This window comes from Urtica dioica, chromosome 11 (assembly GCF_054948205.1).
Source record: "Urtica dioica subsp. dioica isolate 48M chromosome 11, U.dioica_male_clone48M_v1_H2, whole genome shotgun sequence".
Taxonomy (NCBI): domain Eukaryota; kingdom Viridiplantae; phylum Streptophyta; class Magnoliopsida; order Rosales; family Urticaceae; genus Urtica; species Urtica dioica.
Genome location: NC_142766.1, coordinates 16,028,527 through 16,040,933, shown reverse-complemented (window position 1 = coordinate 16,040,933; position 12,407 = coordinate 16,028,527). Strand labels below are relative to the sequence as shown.

General features: G+C 41.0%; 1 protein-coding gene across 3 annotated transcripts; it reads left to right on the top strand.

Annotated features, from left to right (window-relative positions):
• The first annotated feature begins 3,835 nt into the window (after positions 1–3,835).
• LOC149381672 (Rab3 GTPase-activating protein catalytic protein) lies at positions 3,836–11,885 on the top strand. Of its 3 annotated transcripts, XM_089630739.1 has the most exons (23): positions 3,836–3,895; positions 4,081–4,147; positions 4,300–4,343; positions 4,428–4,491; positions 4,639–4,753; positions 4,843–4,910; positions 4,993–5,090; positions 5,281–5,452; positions 5,792–6,017; positions 6,206–6,332; positions 6,869–6,978; positions 7,082–7,171; positions 7,344–7,469; positions 7,607–7,740; positions 8,405–8,488; positions 8,572–8,657; positions 8,864–9,035; positions 9,143–9,214; positions 9,799–9,838; positions 10,085–10,347; positions 10,487–10,664; positions 10,759–10,976; positions 11,350–11,885. In XM_089630739.1, the coding sequence occupies exons 2-23, from the start codon at positions 4,088–4,090 to the stop codon at positions 11,644–11,646; spliced, it is 2,844 nt and encodes a 947-aa protein (XP_089486865.1). In that variant the 5' UTR covers positions 3,836–3,895; positions 4,081–4,087; the 3' UTR covers positions 11,647–11,885. The 3 variants fall into 3 exon arrangements, with proteins under 3 accessions (XP_089486865.1, XP_089486866.1, XP_089486867.1); XM_089630740.1 differs by lacking the exons at positions 3,836–3,895; positions 4,300–4,343 and having other exon boundaries at positions 3,911–4,147; XM_089630741.1 differs by lacking the exons at positions 3,836–3,895; positions 4,081–4,147; positions 4,300–4,343; ... (1 more) ...; positions 4,639–4,753; positions 4,843–4,910 and having other exon boundaries at positions 4,974–5,090; positions 5,292–5,452.
• The last annotated feature ends 522 nt before the right edge of the window (positions 11,886–12,407 follow it).

Genomic DNA, 12,407 nt, shown 5'->3' with positions numbered 1-12,407 from the left:
CTATAATAAAAAGAGTGAATTCGAGGACAAGTAAAAAAAAAAAAAAACAGAGTTTGATTTCAACAAAAGTAACACGGTTTTTTTTTTCGATTCTTGGCTTTTTCTTGAGCTTGGTGTTCAGATCTTGAGCTTGGAGGTCGAGCTCGCCTTGAGGTCGAGCCTGGCCTGGAGGTCGAGCCTGCCTGGAGGTCGAGCTCGCCTGGAGGTTGAGCATGCCTGGAGGTCGAGCTCGCCTGAAGGGCGAGATCGCCTGGGGGTCGAGCTCGCCTGGAGGTCGAGCCTGCCGGGAGGTCAAGCTCGTTTGGAGGTCGAGCCTGGCCTGGAGGTCGAGCTCGCCTGGGGGTCGAGCTCGCCTGGAGGTCGAGCCTGCCTGGAGGTCGAGCTCGTTTGGAGGTCGAGCCTGGCCTAGAGGTCGAGCTCGCCTGGGGGTCGAGCTCGCCTGGGGGGGTCGAGCTCGCCTGGAGGGCGAGATCGCCTGGGGGTCGAGCTCTTGCCTGGGGTCGAGCTCGCCTGGAGGTCGAGCCTGCCTGGAGGTCGAGCTCGTTTGGAGGTCGAGCCTGGCCTGGAGGTCGAGCCTGCCTGGAGGTCATGCTCGTCCGGAGGTCGAGCCTTCCTGGAGGTCGACCCGACCTGGAGGTCGAGCTCGCCTGGAGGTCGAGCCTGGCCTGGAGGTCGACCCTGGCTGGAGGTCGAGCTCGCCTAGAGGTCGAGCTCACCTGGAGGTCGAGCCTGGTCTGGAGGTCGACCCTGGCTGGAGGTTGAGCTCGCCTGGGGATCGATCTCGGGTCGAGCCTGGCCTGGAAGTCGAGCCTGGCTGGAGGTCGAGCCTGGCCTAGAGGGCGAGCCTGCCTGGACGTGGAGCTCGCCTGGAGGTCTAGCCCGTCTGGAGGTCGAGCCTGCCTGGAGGTCGAGCCTGTTTGGAGGTCAAGCCTGCCTGGAGGTCGAGCCTGGCCTGGAGGGCGAGCCTGGCTGGAGGTCGAGCCTGACCTGATAATCGAGCCTGCCTTTAGGTCAAGCCTGCCTGGAGGTCGAGCCTGCCTGGAGGTCGAGCTCGCCTGGGGGTCGAGCTCGTCTGGCGGGCGAGCTCGCCTGGAGGTCGAGCCTGCCTGGAGGTCGAGCCTGGCCTGGAGATCGAACCTGCCTGGAGGTCGAGCTCGCTTGGGGGGGGGGGGGGGCGAGCTTGCTGGGGGGGTCAAGCTCGCCTGGAGGTCGAGCCTGGACTGGAGGTTGAGCTCGCCTGGAGGTCGAGCTGGCCCGGAGTCGGATTTTTGTGGAATCACGTCTGATAATAAAAAAAAAGATTATTATAGTCAACACAATACACAAGATATAATAACAAGACATCTTTTAAAAAAGATCAACGGAATGATGATTTATTGGGTGACCATACCCGAGTCAGCAACCCTACCAGGCTGCGAGGTTGTGCAGTCGCTGCTATCACAAACTGTATCTGCAAAAAAAAAAAAAAAATAGAAAAGCAGCAAAAACAAAGAAGTTTAGTTGCAGAAAAGAGTATCAATTTCTAAGAGAACTGTAGTAGCCAGAATTTTGCAAAAATTTAAACGCGTCTATACACAGGAGAGAATAATAACAAGATATTTAAAAAAAGGATAAAAATTTAAAAAAATTATTATGCAAGCATACCGGAGTCAGCAGCCGTGCACAATAGAAGTTGACGTTTTTTATTCATTTTTTCGTTTAAAAACAAGATCCTCTTCTTCCGCGCGCTAGCCGTAGAACCAAGTTGTGCGTAATTGGAATTGTTTGAAATTACGGCTGATAATAAGAAAAGAAGATATAATCAAGACAACACACAAGATAAAATAACAAGATATTTTTTAATACGTCTCAATAAAGTAACGATGTATTAGATAACCATACCCGAGTCAGACGGAGGAGGTAAGTCAAGCTGACGTTTCCTATTTCTTTTTTTACGTAAGAACAACGCCCGCGCATGCCGTGCGGCAGCGGCATGACCACCTTTTCCAGGTTTTTGCGAAACCTCGTCGGCTGAATAAGGTAAGTCACGACAGCCAATCATTTCAGTGGTAGGACATGTAGTATTAATGTTAAATTTTTAATACGGATCAGTAAATAAATGATGTATTAGATAACCATACCCGAGTCAGACGGACGAGGTAAGTCAAGCTGACGTTTCCTATTTCTTTTTTCACGTAATAACAACGCCCTCGCATGCCGTGCGGCAGCGGCATGACCACCTTTTCCAGGTTTTTGCGAAACCCCGTCGGCTGAATAAGGTAAGTCACGACAGCCAATCATTTCAGTGGTAGGACATGTAGTATTATTGTTATATGTAGTAGACGTAGTAACAATTGGAATAGCACAAGCATTAATAATTGAATGATCTTTCGATCCACTTGTTGTCTTCATTTTCCGTGCATCCTCAGACAGCCTGAATTCTTCTACATTTAGCTTAAAAGTGTGCGGGAAAAAAAAGGGAAGAAGTAACGTCAAACACTGCAAACATAAGATACCTCATCTACCACATTCCAGCGCAAAGAGTCGTTGACTTTCAGTGATTTTGAATGAAATCCAAGGCCAACAAGATTAGCTGCGCAAAAGAACAATTCCAATTACGCACAACTTGGTTGTACGGCTAGCGCGCGGAAGAAGATGATCTTGTTTTTAAACGAAAAAAGGAATAAAAAACGTCAACTTCTATTGTGCACGGCTGCTGACTCCGGTATGCAAGGTCGACCCCCAGGCGAGCTCGACCTCCAGGCAGGGTCGACCTCCAGACAGGGTCGACCTCCAGGCGAGGTCGACATCCAGGCGATCTCGACCTCCAGGCGAGCTCGACCTCCAGACGATCTTGACCCCTAGGCGAGCTCGAACGCCAGGCGATCTCGACCCCTTGGCGAGCTCGACCGACAGGCGAGCTCGACCGACAGGCGATCTCGACCCCTAGGCGAGCTCGACCGACAGGCGATCTCGACCCCTAGGCGAGCTCGACCGACAGGCGATCTCGACCCCTAGGCGAGCTCGACCTCCGGGTCTGTATCATTTTTTTTTGTTATTTTTTCTTGCCCAGGGCAATGGTTGTCAAAGACGAACATTGAAGGAGATTAGAGTGGATAGAACTAACCACGAAGGCGTGACAAAAGCGCGGCCGATGTCGGACCGGAAGCGGTTCGGCGGAGTCAAGTTCGGGGAGATGGAGATGAACTGTTTGCTGGCCTACGGAGAGTCGGCCAACCTCCACGAGCGCCTCTTCACGATCAGCGAGTCGTCTCAGATGAGTTTGCTGCGTCTGCGGCAGTGTCGCCACCGTCGTCCAGCGGCCCGTCGCCGAAGGCCACAAGACAGAGACCCCTCGCCTTTGCGAGTCCGTTGATTCGAAGAAAGAGCGTGATTTGAAGCTTTATCTTTGCCGCAATCCTCTTAATTTCCTCGTTTAGGTTCCTTTGTTTTTTTTTTTTTTAAAGAACCATGGACATTAGGTCAAAGAAGAGGAGAAGATAGGTTAAGAAAATCAAGCTGAGAAGACCAGCAAGAATCCACGTGTCACTAAGAGACTACAAACAATTTCGCCACGTGGCGCTCAAGGAAGGGGGCAAAGAATTGCCACGTGGCAGAGCGTGGATAGGAGTTTAAGAAGCGTAGATACTTATTATCTATGTTATGGATTAGTCGAGAATCTTCCTCATTTAATTCCTTTTTTTGTAACTCTATAAATATTTATATATTATTTTATTCAAATAACAAGTAGAATAAAAAATTCACATAAATTTGGAACACTCTCTCCTCTTCCGATTATCTCTCCTAATTTCTACAATTTAAAAAAAAAAAAAAAAAAAAAAAGCCATTTGTGGAATTATAAAGCAAATTTTGACTGAAATACAAAGGATATAAAAACAGAAGAAACTCCGCGCGGGTATGGTTTTTATTTTAACCGGTCTTTACAGATCTCAAGCTCAATCTAAATTCTAAAGTAAACGACCTTAAATAGCTATATAAAAGCTCGAAGTAAATATAAAATGGGACAATAGAAAATCCATAAGAAATATAATAAATTATACCAAGACAAATTCGAAACATCTCTGCTTTTTATGTCCGCAGATCTTTCATGGCTTCCGCAAGCAAGCTGGAATTAACCGACGACGACGAAGAGGCACCCGAAGAAGAGGTATGACTTGCTCTCTAATTCTGTAATTTATAATTATTGGTCGAAATCATGTTTGACGTCTAATGATAATCACAGTACTAGTTTTAACCTCGAAATCACAAAAAAAAAGGAGGTATTAGTAAAGAGCTCTGATCGTTCGTTTCTTTGTCTAGTATGAGCATTTCGATGATTTCACTCTTGCTTCTACTTGGGAAAGGTAAGTCATACATGTACATGCATATAAATATGTAAATCTATTTGGTAAAGAACGAAGTTTTGGCTAATTTTAGTGACTGTATAGGTTCATTTCCGAGATTGAAGCTGTTTGTAGGCAATGGTTGAGTGATGGTCCAAAGAATCTATTGGTAAGTTTGAATTTTGTCTGGAATTCAATTTATCTCAATGAATAAGAAATTAAGCACAATGACAATTAACAAGGAAAACATATACAATTGAAAAAAAATTAGTTATATGTTTGGGACAATATTGATAGTCTGTTTATTTGGCCATAGAAAAAAAATGCCGTACAGCTAGATAATACCAAGGATTTATTCAAGGTCAAATCTGACTTGAAGGATGTGACAAAGTGCTATTGCATAGAATACTACTTCGAGTCCAATGATAAAGGTACTTGTTGAATCATATATTTTTCGTTTTCATTGTGGTTAGTTAATTGTTGATGTGTAAGACTAATACACTGTGTACAAATTTGTCAGATAAAATTATGGATTGGAATTGTGCGGCGCATGATTTGCAGTTATGTTTTGGAGTCAAAGAGTTTTTGGTATGTTTAAAGTTACTCTCGTGTTTGTTTCCGTAGGAATTGAGCTTTCGCTGTTGTTCATGTATCATTTGTCCATGATAAGGTGATCGCTCCGCAAAGTGCAAGTGGCGTTGTTCTCGATACCCCCGAGTCAAGCAAGCTATTAAGTGCCGTGGCGATTGCTTTATCAAATTGTTCATGGTATGGCCTGTGATGGAAACTCTTTCACTACTTCATAGCGAGTGTAGGATAGTTATGTCGATCAGCTCTGTGATGCTAAACGATTTTAGGCTTATCCTTGCTTTCTGCCAGAATAATATACTTGGGATGTGTGTTATTAGGTTGTTAAGTTTATTGGACTGTTGATATATTCTTTGCTAATTGCTGGCAGTTTATTGCCAGCATTTGTGCCAGTGCACGATCCTTCTCGAAAATCATACATTGGCATTCAAAACATGGGAACAGTTTTCACCAGAAGATTTGAGGCGGACCAATTGGGTAGTCAGGTTCCAGTAAGGCTTATGCATTTGGAAGGTCTATACGAGTTGTTTGTTTCTAAATTTGTAAGTGACTTCTGTACACGATGTCTCATTGTATGTTATACTTGACCTCTTCTGTAATTTTTTGTTTAGTTTAAATTTGTAAGTGACTCTGTTTTTGTCGACTAGCAAAGCTATACGGCTAGCTTAGGTAGTGAGTTCAGAAATGTTTGTAGATATTTAGGACAGCCCAGTCCTAAATGTCTTTCTTTTACTGTTTTTTTTGGTATTTATTATTTATTATTATCGATGATACAAATTAAATTCTTTTGTTTTCTTAAATTAACTTTTTTCGGAACTGCATTTCTTATTCTTTCATCCCCTTGTCGCCCAATCATAGTGAATTTTCTTTTGATGTTGAAGGCATATTCTGCACTGGACTTCACTGTGCATCTATTCAAAGTCCGTTTCACGATGAAGCTAACATACAAAACCCTTCCCATTGACGAATACGATGAAGATGTACAAGGAAACGACACTGATACTACTCAAACTGGTGGTAGTCCTCGCAGTGACACTCGCAACAGAATACAATGGGACGATGACTGTCCCTGGAGCGAATGGTATTCTGCTGAAGATCCTGTACAAGGTGATTGCGTTAGACAGAATTCAGTTTTCTTGCGTGTTGTGGTTGAGATCCATTCTGCTTTAATGTTATTTAATTTCTCAGCTTATGTATAGGTGTTGAATCAGGCTTGTAATATTCATCGGTTTGGCCCGTGCCAAAAAATGTATAGTTTATATTTTTATACTAACTTTTTGTTGTACTCCAAGCAGGATTTGACTTGATTGCCACGTGGTCAGAAAAGACGATTGAAAACTCTCTTGAAATGGCTGAAGTGGAAAATTATTCGCCCCTTGATGCTGAGAAGTGGATGTTACATCCAATTTTTTCTCCAACTTTGTAAGATGTTTGAAAACTCTCTAAACACATTCCCAGGTTATACAATCAAAATAACTGCAGTACCTATGTTTGGGCATGCTGTGACAGCTGTTTATCCATTAGTATTTACACTTTTAAATCTTGGATCCTCTTTCGGTTTTGGTTAAGTTAGTGAATTGAGACCTCAAATTCAGTTTGGACGGTGTTTATGAATATATATCTTTAACTTTTTAATTTCTTTAAGAAACAAAGTTGGTTTAGATATGAGCAGCTGTAAATCTTCACATCAAGAATTGCTATATGGTATTAACGTCATTAAAATATTCATTCGTGTTCTTCTTCTTATGTATTGTTCTACGATATGGGCTTCTTTAGTTTCTTTTGGCGATTAGCTTCTTTTCAAGTAGTCTTTAATTCCAAAAGAAAAATCGTATGTATCAGCTTTTGTACATGTTGTGAACGAGTCCTATTCTGTGTGCAATTATTTTTAATGCTTGTATATGCAAGGTCATCTCATTTCTATTCATAAGTAATAAAATGATATCATTTCTTGTCAGGAGCGATGGTTCCCTGGGAAGCAGGGTAGGTTTTGCTTCACAGCTGCGCCTTTTGGTCGATGCATTAGATATGTCCTTCACAGCCAAATTTATGGAAGATTTTGTGTCAGGTTAGAATTCGATGCATTAAATGGATTTGCATATTGGCACATAAATGCTGGAGAAGGTGATTGTTTCCAGTCTCTCATATTTATTTTGTTTCGTTTTTGGCAGTCGAAAACCCAACTACTGACAAATTGAAGTCAATCGTTCTACCTCCACCAACTGTTACCGATCGCGTGCTTAAAGAACTCTTTCATGAGGGTATTCTCGTTTTTGAAACACTTCACCTTGTTTTGCATGCTACTTTTACCCTTTATATTATCGGCACCCTCTCTTGGATATATATGTGATAATTATAATTTTTAATGCGTCCATATTGTGACTTCAGAAGATATTGGGTCTTATTATGTGCCTGATTTTATCCACATTACAGGTGTAAAACTCCCAAATATTGTTGATGCTAATAAGACTTTGCGAGCTATCAAGGGCGCACCACCACAATCCCTTTTTTCACAGTTTTGTTTACATTGTCTTTGGTTTGGAAACTGCAACATACGTGGTATATACGATTCATTTGCAAATCATATTTTACTGTTAGCTTTTTTCAATTATAAAATAATTTTCTTTCCGCCTCTTCTCTCCGGGCGTGATTAATTTAAGACTTACTTTCAACATGATATAATTCATATGGCGCAGCTATTGCTGTACTCTGGATAGAATTTGTTCGAGAAGTTCGGTGGTGCTGGGAAGAGTTGCAGCCACTGCCTCGAATGCACGTCGATGGTTCGGTGGACTTGAATACTTGTTTGATCAACCAGAAACTGCAAATGGTAGGATTTTTCCTCTTTCTAGTAGTGGCCCTATTTTTATGGTTTAGTCGTAGGAGTAAAAAAATATCCGTCAATGAGTAGATCAGAATTCAAACAAACTAAGCAATTAAGTAACTGTTTGCAATTTAAGTCTGTTTTTTAAGCTTCTAGAACGTAGCATTAACAGGGTGTAATTGAAAACTTAGCTGCAAATTATGTTCTCCAAGTAACAGTAGAAGTTGATACGGTTCAATATTGTCATTTCATCGTCTTAGCAAGCTGTTTAATGCAATCCATAGAGTTGAAACTTGACGTGTATTTCCTTCCTATATTATCCATTTTGATATTACTTGAGCGTTCTGTTGATGGAATACTAGTCTTTCGATGGAATTTTATTCTCAAGGGGCCAATCTTGCGGTAAGCATAAATAATGGGATGTGTGGATAGGCACGCTGTCCCACTGGGAGGGTCTCCTGGGACCTCTAGGGTCCCATGGGCTTAGTCAGAAAAAGACTCGACACCGAAGGTTATACAAAACAATCTTGTTTCCGTCTTGTTCCTCCCGAAGAAACATACCCCTTAGCATATCCTGTTTTTTAGGTTGATAATCAGAACAATCTTTGATATGCAATGTCAAAATTACACTGACGTAAGCAGATTTTACTTATCTGCATTTCTTATTTAGCTAGCAATATGTATTGAGAGAAAGCATGAAAATTCGGAAGACTTTCAAGATTGCATTGCCAGCAGGGATGGCCTTTCTTCTCAGGTTGAGTTCATAAAGCTTTGCGTGCTTACTTATATTTTCCATAGTTGTGCTGTCTTTATAAACCCTTCCTAACGAAATTGCAGGAAGGCAGCATAGACGATGAAGAATCGGTTGATATGGAAATAGTTGACGAACATCTTGATAGAAAACCTGACAGTGAACTAAGCAAGTGAGATCTCTGTGGTTTTCTTATTACAAATCGGCAACTATAGATTAGTTTCCTTCTCTCCCTACAGCACAAAAGTTACCCAGGCATGGAGCAAAATGCCTCGTAAAAAAATTGATATTCACACATATTACAACAATCTGGTTGATCATCCATGGAAATTTTATAAGTATTTTTTTTATATCTGTTCGTTCTGTCCAACATTGCAGCCATTTAACACCTGACGGTCAGCATGATTCTGGAACAAGCTTTGCTGCCAAGCCAGAAGATATGTTGTTCAGCGAGCTAAAGCCAGAATGTTTGAGAAGGGGATCAGCTGGCGTGGCCGGGTCCATGAAGCTTTTGAAGTCAAATCAGAGTATGCATATTCCGTTCACACAGGTTTGTATAAACATCTGCCTCAGCTTCACAGTGTTTTCAGATTTCGATTTCCCAAACATTTCTAAATGCATGGCTGATGTGAGAATTTCTGTTCTTAATCATTGTAGGAACCACCACTGATGACAGAAGACATGCATGAAGAACGGCTCCAGGCTGTTGAAGCATTCGGCGATTCACTCGTAAGCTTATACAAACATAAGCTATTTATCTCGCTCATTCTTTGAAGAATATGATAAAATATGGCCATTGTCGTTCTCAACTTATATGGATTGTGAGGAAAAGGTAGTGGAAAAAGTATGACTCAAGTCTTTCTAATTTTTACTTCTTTGGGGACGTTCCTCATATTTTAGCATAAAGTTCAAAAATTACTTCAGCAATGGGCTAAGTATTGCCTGCACTATGTTCGCTCCAACTGAGCGATGCTTAGGTTTAAAAGGTCTCACATCAAGAGACTGAGAATAGTGGTGGCTGTCACAGGGTGCTATATTACGCTATAAAAATCTTGCTTTGTGGAATCTTAAGAATCGAATTGAATTTGCAGTATAGATACAAGTCTGTAGTGTGTGATTGCTGTTTCGTTTAGCAAATAACTATTTTGGGTCTCTCCTGCAGGAATCCACGTACCTTGTGTTTTGTTTTACGTATATAAATTTTGAAGAACTATTTTGTATGAGATACTTTAAATAAGAGCTATCGGTGTGATGTGTCTGTTTCAATTTACACTTGTTGACTCGCTGAATATTCATTTGCATTTTTTCCCCAGAATTTTTCTGCTCAGTTGGAGAAGGAAATCTTATCTTCAGGTGATAATTTAGCCATTTCTCTTGTCTACTTTTACGATGCTCGTAGTAGTATGAACAACGCGTACTTGAATCTTATGTGTGAAGTTGTTACCTGCGCTCTCACCACTCTCTATGTCATAAAATATGGCCAAAATAATGCAAGTCCGGCTTATAAATAATTACACTACATTGATTATACTTCTGTCAACACACTCAACCGTACCCGTGACACTAAATTGTCTGATGGGGTATGTTAATTTGAACCAGACATGTCAGCGTTCAAAGCAGCAAATCCAGAAGCTGTTTTCGAAGATTTTATCCGGTGGCATTCTCCCGGAGATTGGGAGAACAACCTAAAAGGAAGCGAGTCATCCAAAAGCTTTTCTCAAGATGATTGGCCTCCTCAAGGACATCTTTCACAGAGAATGTCCGAGCAAGGAAATATGTGGCGGAAGATTTGGAATGAAGCACCTGCTTTGCCAGCTTCTGAGCAGAACCCACTTCTCGATCCTAATAAAGAAGGAGAAAAGGTGAGTCTTTTGTTTTCCTCAAATCTGCTTAAGGTTGCATAACTCAAAATTGGTATTTCTGGTTTTCAGATCCTTCATTTTTATTTCCTCAAATCTGCTTAAAGTTGCATAACTCAAAATTGGTATTTCTGATTTTCAGATCCTTCATTACCTTGAAACCGTACGACCACACCAGTTGCTCGAGCAAATGGTTTCTACTGCCTTCAGAGTATCGGCAGCAATTCTAAACCAGACTAGTTATGGAGGCTTGAAGCCAATGGGGACCAGAATCGATCAACTCTACCTTACTCTCGTTTCTGGACTGAAGTCATTGCAAGGTTACTTGGTCTTCTTTTCTTTTTTCAACTGGGCAAACCCTTGAAATCTTTGTTGAAAGTGACACTAATATTGCGGCATAAAATTTGTGCTCAGCAAATTGTGTGTCCCAGGGAAGTGAAGGCATTGAAGACCTTAGACGACTCTGTGGCGTTTTCGAACATGTTGAGAAGCTACTGACAGTTGCAGCTTCTCTACATCGCAAGTTCGTGAAAGCACCGCGTCTCTCTGAAGCAATTTTCAGCGACTTCCACAGTTTTTACCTCCCAAGAATGGGAACGCCCTCAAGTACAGAAGAAGACATTGTTCAAAAGGTAAATACATTATGAATCACAATTTTATTTATCGGAGGGTAAATTAGTACTTTTATTAATCGAATTACAATTTAGTATTAGTAGATCGTTAGGGTGGCGTATCAGAGTTCGTGAGAGAATTATGTGGTTAATCAGTCTAGAAACGAAGTCGTCTAGAGGGAGAGATCGATGTAGCTCTTAAATTGTAGGCCGATCCGGCCTAATCATCAAGCATCAATTTCATGTTCTAAATTATCCTGGGTTCTAGTTCAACAATTGAGCCTATTCAAAAAAAAAAAAAAAAAAAAAACCCTCCTGGATCCAAAGTGCTGAAGGCTCTACAATGCAGCTAACCAGTTTATGATTTATGAATGATTTAATTTTTGGTATGAAGGAGTATGACAAGTGGCAAGAAGTAGGGAGTCGCGAAAGAGAAGTGATCTCGAGCATGTTTGTACCTCCCACAGCCAACCAGTCATGGAGGAAAGTACTAAGCATGGGCAATCTTCTCAACGGCCACGAACCGATTCTCAGGGAAATCATATTTTCGATCCGCGACCGCATGATTGGTAACCATTATGCAACTCCAAATTCGGAGTTACATCGCAAAGAAATAGAAACCTATCGAATGTATATATCAGGGACTTCGAATGATCTTCGAGTTGCACTTTCTGTTACCTCGTGTGATTAAGAATTTATTTTTCTCTAATTGAAAGTCTAATTTTTGTACATTGATTTTTATTCCTAGTGCTGAAAAATCTCACAGGATTCAGGCCGCTTGAGTTGAAAGCTTCATTAACATCTAATTACAGGTACATCTATATGTTTATGTTGGTGATGGATATTGACTGTCACCTATATTTTGAAGCAAGCTTTATGGTGTGTTTGGTTGGAAGTAATGGAATGTACATTCCAAGGAATCTCATTAAAGTAATCAAAGTAATCAGAGTCCTAGAAATGAGAGATTACAGTGTGGTTCAATAAGTTAATGTTTTAAATAGATCAATGAAAATGTTACATTACTGTGTTTCGAATATGAAGATTTTCTCTAATCCATGAATTCTCCTGCATTATACCACTTCTTTGAATGATGATTAGGAGAAGTCGTACAGACAAAGCAACAATTGATTTAATCTATCCATTTGTTGTAAAACGGAAATAAGTCTCAATTTTTGACGGTGGCAAAGAATACGATTCATATCCGTGAGAAGCTTAAAACTGCAGTACAATGAACGAAATTACAAAAAACGATATTAGCAATGAAATATCTAATATGCTTGATTACAAAATATGTTCCTTGCAATTGCATATTCTGTTAGTTAAAACTTAAAATGTGTGTTTTGAAAACATAAATTTCCGAACCATCAATTACCACACAATAACGATAAAGCTTGCAAAATTCTTATAAATAAATAATTGCAATAGACTAATCAACACGAATCCATTAATAAA

Bases quoted from the DNA above. Each gene is read 5' to 3' on its own strand.
- LOC149381672 (XM_089630739.1), top strand. From the start codon at position 4,088: ATGGCTTCCGCAAGCAAGCTGGAATTAACCGACGACGACGAAGAGGCA. The intron at 4,911-4,992 runs GTATGTTTAAAG...GTCCATGATAAG, and splicing joins TTGGAGTCAAAGAGTTTTTG to GTGATCGCTCCGCAAAGTGC. The intron at 7,172-7,343 runs GTATTCTCGTTT...TCCACATTACAG, and splicing joins TAAAGAACTCTTTCATGAGG to GTGTAAAACTCCCAAATATT.